General features: G+C 46.7%; 1 protein-coding gene across 1 annotated transcript; it reads right to left on the bottom strand.

Annotated features, from left to right (window-relative positions):
• Positions 1-5,502: 5,502 nt before the first annotated feature.
• Positions 5,503-15,016, bottom strand: LOC137872104 (serine/threonine-protein kinase H1-like). The gene is made up of 3 exons (XM_068710339.1): positions 14,739-15,016; positions 13,179-13,899; positions 5,503-5,850 (listed from the first exon to the last, which is right to left on the bottom strand). The coding sequence occupies exons 1-3, from the start codon at positions 15,014-15,016 to the stop codon at positions 5,503-5,505; spliced, it is 1,347 nt and encodes a 448-aa protein (XP_068566440.1).
• Between the last annotated feature and the right edge of the window lie 241 nt (positions 15,017-15,257).

The raw sequence follows: 15,257 nt of genomic DNA, 5'->3' as shown, positions 1-15,257 counted from the left end.
CCACAAAGGGATTTTGAATCATCAGATCTCATGGATTTATGTATATTCATATTTCTACTCAGACTTGTGATAAGTAGGTGTTGGCTCAGCATCTTGCCCGAATTCATTATGTGCCAGATTCATTTATTGGCCGGGAGCAGTGACTTCCTAGAGTCTTGTCTTCCTCCTGGGGTTTGAGCGGCCTAGTCACAAGGAAACAGTCTACGTCTCTGCAAACATGGGATACACGTTGAGGACATTTTTGCATTTGCACAGAGAAAGTGAAGTAGAATGTGGAGCAATCATTATTGATAGTTTACAGGGTATAATAACAAGTATAATGAACAAGAAAGTTCACAAAGGGTAGATGGGTAAAATAAAGGACTTTCACCCAAGAGGCCACTGTTTGTGTCCTGTGTAAAACCAAAAGTAAATGTGGTTGTTACGGAATGTGATTAAGCTTGTTACGTAACGTTACGTAAGGAAGTCCTTTAAGGTCGATATTCATTCATGTATGCTAGTGACGTTACGTTAAATTGCTACGGTGTTCTGTTAAGTTGCGTTGTTAAGTTACATTGTTATGTTGTTAAGTTACATTGTTACGTTACGTTGTTACGTTACGTTGTTAAGTTGCGTTGTTAAGTTGCGTTGTTAAGTTACGTTGTTACGTTACGTTGTTACGTTACGTTGTTAAGTTACGTTGTTAAGTTACGTTGGTTGCGTTGTTAAGTTGCGTTGTTAAGTTACGTTGTTAAGTTACGTTGGTTGCGTTGTTAAGTTGCGTTGTTATATTATTTCCACACAAACCATGATCTTGCCTGAATCTCAATCATCGTTTCACGACAACCACATTTACGGCATTGTGTGTTTCTACAAGCACGATACGAGGCTGATATGGAATGTATTCATGAAATGTATTCTGGGTTCAGAGACATTGACATTCAAGGTATCCTGTGGTTTGCAGAAAAATACAACGACAACTTTTTTTCTGGTGAAGGGGGGGGGGGGGGGGGGACTTCAGGAAGTTACTGCTCCCAACTCAATAATGTGGCACAGAACAACACATTTCTACTCACACTTATTTTCACAGATTGAACAAATTAGATATATGTGTAAGTGAGAGTTAGAGGTGATGGGAGCCTTGTTACCTTTAGACAGAACCAGGGTAGCTCTTCTAAATGTCGAGACGGAAGCAAATACGGATAGGCATATTTCCCAAAATGTCAAACTATGCTTTTTACTTACTAATTTGAATCACACTCGTTTCATTTGATCAACATGGCAACGCTGAAACGCCTCAGATGAGTGAATACTGGTCCACCTTCTGTCCCTGCGCGTCTGAACCTACGCTGCATTTAAAAATCAGCCCCGAGGAGATGACAAGTGGAAATTTTAAGCGGCAAACAACTGCTGGGATTCAGGCTACAATCTAAATGAGAATTTCTGAGTAGGAAGAATAATGAGACAGTTTACTTTTATTGCATCCTCAATGAGAAAAGTATTGACCCACCTTGTGTTCCTGTGGCGTTGTGTCTGCAGCACAATAACAGGACAGCGGCAAATAGCAGGCTCATCTGAAAAAAAAAAGAAAAAAAAAAGAAAAAAAAAAAGGAAAGCAATTTACCGACTGAAAATGTGAACCGTTCTTTCCTCTCAAATCATTAAGGTGGAGTGCAGTTGTAATTGCCGTTTAAGGAAAATAATCTCTTTGCCGAGCGGCTCACAAAAGACCTCAATATTTGATATACTGGGTGTTTGGTTTACACAATAGAAATAAGGGGCACTTACATTGAACGAATCAACTGTGTGGGAACAAACATGAAGGGAAGACGGGATGTCTTTGCTCTGGGGCAGGGACCAAATGGTTCCGCTATATACACACCTAATACAGTCATTACCCGAAGACAGAATTTCTTCCATCATCTTTAGATCTGCATTGCACTTTTGAGCCACATGAGAGAGCCTGAATGTTCATATTGTTCTGATAATTGTCGTCTACTCATAACACTGAATGCAATATAAAAGGCCGGCGTACATTCAGTTTGTTTAACTGATGAAAGGAAATGAAAAGGGAACGAAGAGACCGAGACACCGCCTAAATGCATTTATTTGGTCTCATTTATAAAAGTAGAAAAACATGTGCACATGTTTTTCAAACATATATGTCTTAAAAATGGCTGGTTTACCCATTTAAGATTAAATAAACTGATGCAAAAGTAGTCAGGAACTTTCATTTATGCACAAATTAGCTCTTCTCACGATTTATAGATAAGGCGTGTTGTGAATTGGATTGTGCTGGTTTGTCATTTTTAAAAAGTGGGTAGATAAAAATGTTTGGGAAACACTCCTCCAGGACATGAGCCGGGGGACTCCTCCACCACCACCACTCCCTCCCTCTGTTATCCTCTCTTTCTTTCTTTATAGCAGCCAAGTGGATCTGCCAGCTTATGTTTCAGGGTCCTGAGCAGCAAATGATCTCTTCAACTAAGGCCAAAGATAAAGCAAATAAGTCCCTGGTTTTCTGCTGAGCGAAGCCGAAGAAAAGAGCCTTTCTGTCATGCTTGTCCTGGTGTAGCACAGCGCTGGAGTTAAGAGAGCACACGCTATCCGCTAATCTCTGCTACGCTCTGCTTTCTCAATTGTCCGGCCTTGCTGACCACTGCATGAGACTAAAGACCAATGCGGGAAGATATGGACCCAACTGCACACAAGCAAAATTAGTTTTGAAAATGCCTTTTTTTTTTTTTATTTCCCTCAAAATCCACCAGACCCACGTAGAAGGGATTGTCCCCTTTTAGCAAGAGCAGACCCTTTCACCCTCTTTGGCCAGATCCACTGTCCTGCTGCACAGTTAATATGAAAGCGGATCCACAGATAACGCCATGTTTATTTGCATCCATCTGGTGGGATTGCAGTTTTGTCCCACAGAGGAAGTCAGCTCCCGGGGCTGTGTGTAAATAAACTGCCCAATGATCACACGGCATGAGACTCAAATAATAGAAGGATTATCTGCAGCGCTCCATAAAAGACTGGAAGTAAATATGCAGCGAAATACTTTGAGATCAAGCGGCTTTCGCTGCCCACTCTAAACCCACTGAAGCTGCGCAAGACAATGGAATTAGTCAGTGTGCAGAAATGAGATGGACAACACGTGGAAGTGACAGCTGGTTTGTTATTCCCCTTTGAAAGATAATGGCACAGAGAATGGAACGATAACAGTTAGGGGGATACATATAAAAAAAGAAGAAAAAAAAAGACCACTTTCCATTATTGCTCACTTCTATTTGGGTTTAATTCAATTCCAATTTCTTTATCAGTCTGTCAGTGGAATTTTGTTTGCAGACGGAGTTTAAAATAAAAAAATGCATAACAAATCATCTCTTTCTCGACCCTGCAGTCTTTTGATAAGGCCAGATACGGAGTCAATTGCACGATGCAGTTCAAACAATTCAGTGGAAAAATATTAAGTTTCCTCACAGCCGCAGAGAGGCCGTGTGCAAAAGCCTTGCTGTGGCTCTTTTTTAAAAGCGGGAATGTGCAGCTCTCATCGGGCCACAAAGGAAGCAGACCACGCACCGTTTGCTTCGGCAAATTTAAGGAGATTTCCTCTTTCGCCCACTGAAATCCTTACCTTCTGTATTTCTACTTGCCGGGGCGTGTTACTTCCAGAAACACGCCAGCGGTGCTCATCTCCTTCCCAAAGGGACACTGATCTCAGGTCACTGACTATGGGGCAGCCATTGAAAGGCATTAACATCTCTCCGACGCCCCCTTTGCTGGAGAAATAATGCAACGAGCCTCTTCCAAATGACATCATCCGTATTCGCAATTTAGCAAGGCACTCAATAGAGCCGTGTTGTTTCAGTGAGAGTGAGGTAAGGGTTTCTTCCTAGTGGTAACCAAACGGAGTTGGAATAGCAGCAGCAGCTGCAGCAAACTAACACTAATTACTAAAGCAGTTTGACAGAATCTCAAGCTCCTCTCACTAGATTTGTCTGACGAGTTCAACCCAGCCATGGGTATCATGAGATAGTCATGAAATGCAATCTAGCGGCAACAATGCAGAAGTCAGTGAAAGAGAAAGACCACTGGTGACGGGTGGAGAGGTGGGGTTGTTATGAACGTGTTTGTTACCTGTACGTAGTTATTTGAACACCAACCATGAGTTTTTTTCTGCCCCAAAACCCAACTCAGTGATTTAATTGCCGAAAACCTAACTTTGGTGTTTGTGGCGTGATGTCGTCCTGAAAAAGCTTTGTGTGGCCGATCGACAGGCTGCCGTGAGCGTGTGTTCTTTAACCACATCTCACCGCCTCCTTTAGCAAATGAGAAAACAAATCCGTAGCGAGTTTAATTGTTTGTGAGGAATGAAAAGCACGACTTTATCCAGAGGTGTTGATGGTCTTTGCTTGAAGTCGGTTGGACCTTGAGTTTTTTTTTTTTATCAAACTTTAAAAACTTTCATCTAGAACATGTGACTGAATGCCCTGGGGAAAAAAAACAACAACATTTGATTCCTTCTACTAGTCATTCTGTTCAAATCTGTAGTAGATTCAACACATGACTTATCATCTGCAACCGAAAGCATTAATCATAAATGATTAAAACATAAAACGGGAACAAACCCACAACACATGATGTGTGATGCTGCTAAACATGACTGAACCTCATTGGTAATTATGTTTTGCATCCTACTCACAGTTTAGTGCACTCCTGTCGCATACTAATATTGCCATTTTAATTTAAAACTCCTCACCGGAAAAAAACAAAAGGGTTATTTTGAGATTGCTGTTGTTCACAGCTCGCATAGTGGGGTTTTTTTTGGGGGGGGAAGAGCTCTTTAAACCCAGAGCCTGATTTTAACTTGACAGAGGCCTGTCACTAAATATCTGGATTGTGCTTTCAGTGGGTGCTGCTATGTAGGAGGAGTGAAAACAAAAGAAGAGACTACAGCGCTTTTTGCTTCTTTCCGTTTCAAAATGTGAAAAATAAATCTTCCTGCGGTGTGGTGGTGGGGAACTCAAACTCTATTTTTTAAAAAGAAAGAAAGAAGATCGTACAGCCGACAAAGCAAGTTCTCTACCTTTTACATCACCCTTGTTAGGATTAGCTCCCATTTCTCAAATGATTTTCTCGTTTTTTTGGAATGAACCTCCTCCCAGGCAGGTAATGTGGTGACTCATAATGATCTAGATGAGACCTCGGATCCATTAGTCTGAGCCGTGTGAATAACCAGGGGCTAGAGACCTTGTGGAGGAGGACAGCTCCGTCTCAATATAAAGCCGGACCTCAAAACTGAAGGATATTCACTAACAGCTTAACCTGACCACGACAAAACTAATGGAGGATGGAAGTCAGCCTGCAGGGGAACCTATTAGTCTGGCAGAGAGGACCGACTGAAGTCCAGAGAGGACAGGGAACTTGTTCTTAGTCCCGTGCCTCCCAGTTTCTGAGGTTTGTGAATGCAATGCACACTGAGGCAGCCGGTTCCACCCGTTAGCCTTCTCATGAATGCGGCGTGCTTCAGTTGGCCGGTGACGATGCACCTGGAACCCTCTGGCTGGATGTCGCGCGGCTCTCGCTCCAGATGCTCTGCCCCCGCTGCCGCTCTTGGTTCCCCTCCGGCGGCGACGTCAGCCTTCCAAGGGCCCAGCTCGCGGCGCTGCTCGGGCACCGCGAGGAGCCGCGCGACGTCCGCCGCCTGAGGTTCTGAGAAATCGACCGGTGGAGGTTCCTGGCGGAGGAGCCGGCGGCCATGGTGACCACCCAGGGGTGACGGACGGCCTGGTCGGCGGTCAGGCGCTCGGCCGGGTCCAACGGCAGCAGGTGCCGGACGAAGTCCTTCGCCGGGTTGGACACTGAGGGCCAAGGCTGGGGAACAGTAGAAGCGGAGCAGAGGGGATTGTCGTCAGCGTGATTATAAAACCAGCCACCCCACATGTCAACGCCCACACACACACACACACACACACACACACACACACACACACACACACACACACACACACACACACAGGGAACCCGCAGCCCTCTAAAAGCGGCGCCTGGGTATCTAGACGAGGCGCCTTCACAGGTTCAAAGCCCCCTCATAGCGGGGATGAAAGATTTCCTTCTCATAAAGAAATAAAACTATGATCCCTGAGCTCTGCAGGCCTAACAAGCAGAACTGAACTCAAAGGGAAGCTAAATGTCACTGGGCAAAGGGAAGCAGCAATCTTAGGCTGAAAAGAATACGGAGCCTGGGACGTACGGCGGCCCGGCCGCATGTGTGGGATTTGGCCGCGTGTTTATTCTACGCCTCTCAATAACGGCCCTCCCGACGAGCCGCGCCGGGAATCCTCCGCTCTTTGTCATTTCAAATAGCAAATCATTCCGCTCGTCGTGACCCGAGCCGACGGCGGAGAATGCTTTGAAATCCGCGACGCCGTCTGTCTTTGACCTTTGTGCATACATCCTATTTTTAATGAAATATTACAGACACAGACATTTGGAGTGATCGTCATCAGATTAAAAAGACGGCACCGGTATTTGGAGATTGGACCACAACACAAGGGCCTTGCTTAGCGTCACACTGCCCTTTCTCTACATGCTTTGTACTTGTTATTGTTTGAAGGAAGTCAGGTAATGATAATTCAGATAATTCCTTTAATCGCTTCTATCTCCTGTCCTTTGCGATGCACAGATATTTCCACAGTCACCGACCAATTAGTCGTATTCTCCACAGTGTCTGTGCCGAGGAGGATAAAAGCTAAATACAGTACACTGCGTCTGTGCAAAATCCTCTCATTCCACGCTCAACCTCGCACCGACTAAATCTCACTCTTCAGGGAGGTCTCGCTCTCCATTTTAATCCCAAAATGCATTTCTCTCCACCCCTTTTTTTTCCCTTCTTCTTCTTCTTTTTTTTTGTCTGTCGCCGAGTAATGACAATTAATCAAGCATGAAATTGACAATCGCGAGACTGTTGCCGGTGAGAGGAATTCAAAGAAGCTTTATTCTCACGGCGCACCGACTGGAGAGGAGTGCGTGTGCGCGAGGCGTGCCGTGCCGCCCCGCCAAACGAGTCGTAAAAAAAAATGCTCCTCGCTGAAAAACTTTCTTCTTATTGTGTTCTTATTTCACACCTGAGAGACAGGCGGAGTGACACTCGGTTTCCCTGGGAAGGAGAGAAAGTGTTTGATTGAGCTCCCCACGACTAACGAGCCTGACTCCCCTCCTCATCCGGGGGCCGGTGGTGATTCGGAGAGGCGGGCTCCTTATTACTCTGCCGTGAAATACGCATTTGATGTCAGCCGTGGCTAGCAGGGGCCTTTTTTTTGTTCTTGATCTGGAATGACGCGTGCGTTTAGTGCGTGGAAGAGATGGTGAAGCCATTACTAGGTGGGAATGGAAGACTCTTTAAAAGGAGGTAGCAAAAGTTTGCCTCCCTCCTGCTTACCGACGTGCTAAGAAGAAGAGACATAACTGTGTTTTTTTTACTCTGGAGCGAAGCCAGCTGCAGGAAGTTTATCCCTCTCCCTTATTTGGAACATTTTTCACGTCAAAATACACAAAGGCTTTACTGTGTTCCGGGGGAGAAGGGCGCAGGAGCCGGTGTTATACATCACTGTTGAGCAGGGAGCTGGAGGAGGGAGAGGGCTGGTGGTGGTGGTGGTGGTGGGGGGAGACAAGTGGAGCTCAGATATGGCATAAGCAGTGGAGAAACCTACAGGGCTTGCTTGGCAACATCTTGTTAGAGTGAATGAGAAGCTGACTGCGTTAGCGGCGCGCTACATCTTTACCTGACAAAGCCGTAATTGCAACAAATGAAGAAAACGCTAGAAGGTTGGATTACGCTAATGTGATCACGAGGATAATGCACTTTTGAGTAATGAACTGCGCCGCGCGAGAGCCCCCCCCCCCGCGCTTCACAATCCGGCCGGATTCCGACTCAAGCTGCCAGCAAAACAAAAGCCAAGTTTAAATATTGCCTCATCGTAATGAGTCCGAGTGGGGGGAAAAAAAGAGGTGGGCCCTGCTGCTAATGCAGGTGGAAGTCGCAGCTAAACCACGGTAATCAAATCATCAATACCCGGATGCAGAGGGGGGGGGGGGGGGGGGGGGGGGGGGGGGGGGGGGGTACGTGTGCGATACAGCGTGGCCGAGTGGAGGCTGGGTTCATTCGCGCGGCGCTCACTAGGGGGCAGACTGGGCTAACCGTTACCCAGGGTGCCCTGCTGCTGAGAGATGCAGATGTTTGGGGCTGGGCCCCGGAAATGTGTGTGTGTGTGTGTGTGTGTGTGTGTGTGTGTGTGTGTGTGTGTGTGTGTGTGTCTTCAATAACACAAGCCGCAGAATGCAGAGGAGGTTACCAGGCTGCTGTCTGGCCTGAACTAATGCAAAGGATTTGTGCTTCACATACTAAAAAAAAGGCTGCCGTGAGATGGTGCGTGCGCACACACACACACACACACACACACACACACACACACACACACACACACACACACACACACACACACACACACACACACACACAGGAATCCACTTGTGCGCTCGCACGTATCAGATGTGGATGCCCTGATTCAGTGCGAGAGGAAACGCTCCCGTCCTGCGTGCGAGGGAGCGAGGGAGCAAGCGAGCGAGTGAGCGGATTGAGTGATAAGGTGTGAAAAGCCCCCGAGGCTACACCCGCTCTTCCTCTGTCCTCTCCTTTCTCTTCCCGGCAATCTCCTCCGTCCTGCCATCCATCCCCGGCCCCCCCCCCTCCCGCTGTTGAGTAAACACATCAGTGTGACTCTGCACTACAGGTCTTCAGGCCAGAGGGCTGTTGCACCAGTGGGGGGAAAATGTATGCGAGTATGTTGCTATAGTGTAGCGACGGAGTGGGGGATGCCGGGGAGACAGAGGGACCTGGTCCGTGGACAGGTGCCGGGGGGACATTTGCATTTCTTACAGAGTCTCACCTCCATCTCAGCCGCTGAAACCCCCCCAGCCCACACACACACACACACACACACACACACACACACACACACACACACACACACACACACACACACACACACACACACACACACACACATTTACTGCTTCTACCCTATTCTGCTACAATAAACACACTAGGTTACCGATGCTTTTGGAAGAATGTTTGTAATTGCAGCCCTCGGGCATTAATTTGCATAGTGGAGACAAATTGTTGCTTTCAAAAATCTTTATATGTCCATCTGGAAAAAGGATACCTGAAGAATTTTCCTTTTTCATTACGCTGCTTTGTTGAATATTAATGTGTGATCTTCCAATGAAAATATTCTGCTGTCTGCTATTGATGAATGGCAAAATGTATGACAGTATATAACTCTCATATTTTAAAGAAAGTTACAAGGAGTATTTAGGTTTTCATTTGCTTCTTGACTTCCCAAATGGTTTGTCCTCTTCCTTATCTTTAGTCATAACAACTCGTGGGTTTTTCCTTCGTTTCTTTCAACAATCTAATAAGGCTCTAGCGTTATCAATGGGCGTGGAACAAAAAACGCCTCTGGAGGCAAAGACCTAGAACCAATTACAGAAACGAACCATGAGCTGAAAATGTAAAACGGACTGCGGCGTGCAGAAATGAGCTGCTGTGGCGTTGCAGCAATCGATGTCTCTGAGAGAGTGTGGCTGATTTCGCCATCCGAAAATTTGACGATAAAAAGGTGATTTTACTGAGCGCGACATCGCCGGAGCAAAGCGGAAAGGTCCACACCGGCTGCGGCCATCTTGGTTGCTTTCCAGTCATCGTCTAAAAACGTGCCCCGCATTTACATAAACGGTTGCGAGATCGGCAACCCGTCGGATCTCAAGTTGCTGGGAATCTGATCGGAGGAATCTGCATGGAGAGCAAATAAAACAAAGAGTTTTGCAGGCAAAACGAAAGACATCTGTTCCAAGAAGCAGCTTTTTACCGGAGTTATCGGATAACGTCACTGGATGAAAACACGCCGCTTACAACAGATTATGTTCCAGATACAGATGCATGATTCACTAAGTTATCCAGATGGCTTCCAATGTCTTGCGTCAGAGCTTCAGTGATTTTCTTTTACTCTATATGGTGAATGTGTCTGTGTGATTGCATCAGGGTGCGCCCCGCCTCCCACCTTATGCATAACTCAACACTTCTGTATTCTTTTCATTCTAATTGTTAAAGTCTCTCTTGGCACTCTGACTACTATTTCTCATGTGATCATTGTCGGTTTTATTCTGGTGCGTTTAACGAACGAATGATGGTCGAATTCCATTTAGCCGCCTTGGTTTTCAGGGTCCTGGTGTCGCGGGTTCTGGCTCGCTGCTTACCGGGACACTTTGAATGGAACAGATGATGTTACTCGTAGCACCTGCGCTCAAAGTCGAAATGTCTGCTGCTGTGTGAACGGCACATTTTATTGTCATCTAAATGGCATTGACGCGTAACATCTGGAGTCCGTGCGCCTGCGTCGGTGGACAGATCATTTCAAAAATGAAACTCTTCAAGTCGAGTTTAACTGTGTGATGGGAATCATCGCTCGGCCTGTTGAAACTGTTCTCGTCCCTTCTGAACGACATGAAGAACCCTTCTGGTGACAAGAGGTCCACATTTTGTGGACACTCAACATTATCATCACGTGCCTACGTGTGTGTGTGTGTGTGTGTGAACGTGTTGTCAGTCTATCAGAGAGGGTGGATGCTTGCACATGACGGAGAGTAAGTGTCTCGTTCGACGGGGGAAATGTGATTGATGGCCACTCCGTGAAGCCCTGAACTGCCACTCAGCCGTGTCAGATGTCTCCATGTTATCCTGTGAATTCCTAATTTGACGTCTTTACTGCATGCCAGCGGGCTGCAAGACGCCGGTCCTTATAAAATGTTTTTTGTTCCCAAGGATGCCACTGTGGCCTACATGTGAGCTGTGTCGAAAGCCACCATGAAAAAAAACAAAAAAAAAAACGTGAAATAAGCCCTTGCATAAACTCTAGATGGATTTTGCACTATTGTTCAGTTGGTGGTCAGTGCAGCGGTAAACACAGGGATAATAGTCCAGGGCCTATGTAAGGGAGCCTCTTGTATGCCAGACTGAAATGTCAGACTGCATCCCTGAGAATCGGGCCAGGCTTAAAGCCCAGTGAATAATCCAGCCTTGGGTGTAATCAGCGTGAAAGAACAAGCTCAAAAACTCACAACTGAGCTCGACAAGAACAGGCTGTTAAAAAATACCCACTTCAGTTGTATGACAGAGGCAAATGGAACAACAAAACACGCAGGGTCGTCTTTTTTCCCCCACCCCCCCCATTTTGAAGCATCCTTTAAGAGCGAAAACCAAGCCTTAAAACCCCGGTGACACCACAACAAACTTTTGCGTATTCGTTCCTGCGCTTTACAAGGTTGCGGAGGAAGGGATGAATGCGAGTCGCTCTGCTGCATGCTCAGTTGAAAATGTTCCTTTTATCCCAGGCAAACGTAGCTATTTCTGGTAGTTCTAATAGCGTGGTGATTAAGGTGTAGATGGAACGGCCATGTGTGAATGGATGTGTTGCTTGGGTTGGATAATTCTAAAGCGACATTGTACACTAAAAAAAAACAGATTGTTAGGCTAAATGTCAGATGGAGGATTTATATAAAGTTACATAAAGAACATTTTCCTGCAGTCTCAATCTAATACTGATGCCTCTTTATGACCTAAGTAAGCAAATGAGACCGTCATCCAGAAGATCGGCTAGTTCTATATGATTATTCTTAATGTCACCGGGTCCGACTAAACGACTCACGACACGGGTTCACAAGAACTCCTTGTCCGTATTCCTGGGCCTGTCGGAGGGAAGGGAGTCACGGGAGAACCAGAACCAGGACTGAGTGGGGCAGACTGTCTGCTGCAGTTAAATAGGACATTTTCTAAAGTCTGGTGCTCAGAAACACTAACCGTTTGTCCACAGGGACCGCCAGAATCAACACAAGATGAATATTTCTTGTAGTAGCTTAAAAACATATTCATTGAGTTAACCTTCAGCCGGCCAAATAATCACAACTGGCCAAAGAACTGGAGCTTTAGAGAGAGAGTCTCAATTGTGACTGCATGGCAGCACAGCCGTGGGGATTTTGTGCAAGACTGTCAAAACAATGTCAAAATTGCATCATGAGAAGCAGAGGTCAAGTCTGTGAAGGAATCTGTAAACTATGAGAATATGACAACTTCCACCTGTTCTATGAGAATATCCCTGAAAAAAACCCCTACTTGCACAGTATTGGCTATTCATTTTCACTCTTTGCAAGCACAAACATAACAACACTATACATCAGGGGTCACTAATAGGCGGGCCGCGGTCCGGATCCGGACCCAGACGCCGTGGTATCCGGACCCAGGACCTAAAACCGATAGATAATTGAGAATTATTACATTTTGACAGAGTGCCTATATTTTAACCGGCGCAGCTTTTCTAACCTTTACGGCACTTGGTCAGTGGTCCAGGAAACAAACCGACCAATTACATGCGTTGTAAATCACATCACGTGATGCAGCTCAGTCAATCAAATATGGGTATTCTGACACGTTTCCTGACTGGAGTGAGACGTACACACACATGGCTGAGACGAGGAAAGAGAACGAAGGGCAGGTGAATAAATACGCGAGTCAGAGCGGTTGTTTCACATGACGTTCTCCAAAAGAGAGAAGTGGTCAGAGAGTCTTTAACCAATAATGAACAAACTCTTATAGGTTCATTCTTCACACGGACAGTTTAAAACCAGTGTGTCTCATATGTTCAGAGACCGTGACAATTATTAAGAGGAAACGGTGCATAGTTACAAAATCATTTCACCTCAGGTTGATAGCAGACCATCTCAAGGTGTCACTCAGAGAGAACCAGGACATTCTGATGTAGCATTTCAAAATAAAAGCCCTTCAAAATCGCATGCATGAGCTAACGTCAAATCACAAATTGTCTCATGAATGTGATTTGAAGTTAGCTCATGCATGCGATTTTGAAGGGCTTTTATTTTGAAATGCTACATCAGAATGTTCTGGTTCTCTGAGTGAAACCTGAGTGACACTAATATTGGCATTAGTTATTAATCCTGGGGTGCAGAATCACCCAATATGCATGTGTTTCCAAATAATACTCTGCAGGCTTCTAGAACTTCCATTTGCTACAAATAAATACTTTACTGAACTAAACTCCAATGTGCAATGCATGGCCGTGTAAACTTACATCTCCATGGAAGCTGTATTTGCCTCTTACAATGGATCTGTAGAGCCGTGTGCGACTGTCGTCCTCAAACGGCATGGATCCACTCAGCAGCACGTAGGCGATCACCCCCAGGGCCCACATGTCCACTGCACAGGAGTAGGGTTTCCTCAGCAAAACCTCAGGGGCCATGTACTCAGGAGTTCCACAGGTGGTTGCGAGGGACCAACTCCTGTCTGCTCCAGTACAATCCCCACCGATGCTTCCGTCGGGACCTGAGATCTCCGACCCCGCGCCGCCAAAAGTGGCCAGTCCGAAGTCGGTCACCAGCAGCCTGGAGTCGGCCCCGGGGTGGTAGTACAGAAGGTTCTCAGGCTTCAGGTCTCTGTGGGCGATACCCAGATTGTGCAGGTGGCCCACCCCAGCCAACACCATCCGCAAGGCCTGGGTGGCGTCCCTCTCTGTGAAGTGGCCCCTGCTGACCACGCGGTCCAACAGCTCCCCGCCCGTGGCCAGCTCCAGCACGACGTAAACCCGCCGCGGGAACTGAAACACCTCAATCAGCCGAATCACATGAGAGTGGCTGACTCGCCGCAGCACCGCCAGCTCCGAGGCGCACACCTCGCGGCCCTCGGGGGCCTCCACCTCCATCATTTTAATGGCAAAGGGCTGGCGAGTCGCCCTGTGCTCCACGCGCACCACGCGGCTGAAGCTCCCCCGACCAATCAGGGCCCTGATGTCGTATCTGACGGGGCAGGAGGGGGGGGGGGGAAAGATGAGTCACTACGGCATCGCTAACACATGAAACACTGTTGGAAAGCAGTGAACGTCTCTCACTGCCAGCTTTGATGTGATGTGACGGGAAGATATCAGCGCGGCGCACAGAGAACCGCGGATACAGTCGACCTGGCAAATTCACATACACATATGCAATGATTTAGGCGATACGTAAGCTGTGACTAATCAGTTGCACACAGAGGCAACCACATGCACTTTCCTTAAAGCCATCTGTTTCCTTCGCTTTAATTGTTTCTACGCTCTAATCCGACAAGTACAGAACGCCAGTCTTCAGGTATTACAAGGCCTCGGCATCTCGAATAAATGTCTACCGTTCGCGCTAATAAATCCTAGCGTGGAAAAGGTTGGTGGATGGCAGGTTCAGTGAATGAGGAAGCTGGTGACATTAAAGTCTTCCATGAGCACTGCGACTGTTCTTAATGAGTCACTTCACCTGGTGTCGTGCTGCAAGAGATCTATTTTTTATGAATATTAAAAACTGTCGGCTCACAGGGGTAGAAAGAATATTACTTGTTTAGAGTGCAGCTTCAGTTGTTCACTATGTATTTCTTTTCTTTCACACTGTGAGTTACTTGAAATTGGAAACAAAAAGCAGTTAATTGGGTTTTTTTGGACGAAAAAAAAAAAATAAATCACATTTCAGCATAATTGATGTCACAAAATATATAATTTAACTACAAAAGAAAGCGATGTAATGCTGTATTAATAGATTCAATGATTACTTGAAAAATGGAGGTGCCAAAAAAGCAGATTTCAATTTGAAACGTCATCAACTTCTCCCCTTACCTTGCCGTCACACGTGGATCAAACTTGTCCTTATACGTCCTAACTTTGTCCCGATGTGGACCGTCTCTGAGAATCTGGCTGCTCGATGCCGGTTGAAGATTCTTAACGCCGGTTGTGGAGAACCGCAAACCTCTCTGCTTCTCCGCGCGCTTCTTCGGCTCGTCGTCATCATCATCATCATCATCGCGCGCTTTGCTGAAGGCGACGAGCGACCGCACGACGCCGACGTAGCCCTTGTTGGACGCCTCGGGCAGCACCTTGCCGTTCCCGCAGCCCATCGCGTCAAACAAACACCGACATGTGCTGCAAACTGAACGTGGCCCGGACGCGTCGCAGTCGTGCAGGTGTTGCTTTGGGTTTGCACACGGCGTCGGCATGCTCCACCTATCCAGCAGCTCGCAGGTTGACGGGTGTGCGAGCTCTCGCTCACCTGTGTGACAGAAGCGTCGGGTAAACAGAAGCTGCTTTGAAGCTATTGTCACCGCTCTTACAGTTGAGCACGATGAGCACCGCAGAGGT

The sequence above is a fragment of the Cebidichthys violaceus genome, unplaced genomic scaffold (assembly GCF_023349555.1).
Source record: "Cebidichthys violaceus isolate CVI_PGR_0920_01 unplaced genomic scaffold, fCebVio1.0.p SCAF_15, whole genome shotgun sequence".
In the NCBI taxonomy this organism is placed as follows: Eukaryota; Metazoa; Chordata; class Actinopteri; order Perciformes; family Stichaeidae; genus Cebidichthys; species Cebidichthys violaceus.
Note: the sequence above shows the minus strand (reverse complement) of the source record. Positions and strands in the feature narration are given on the sequence as shown.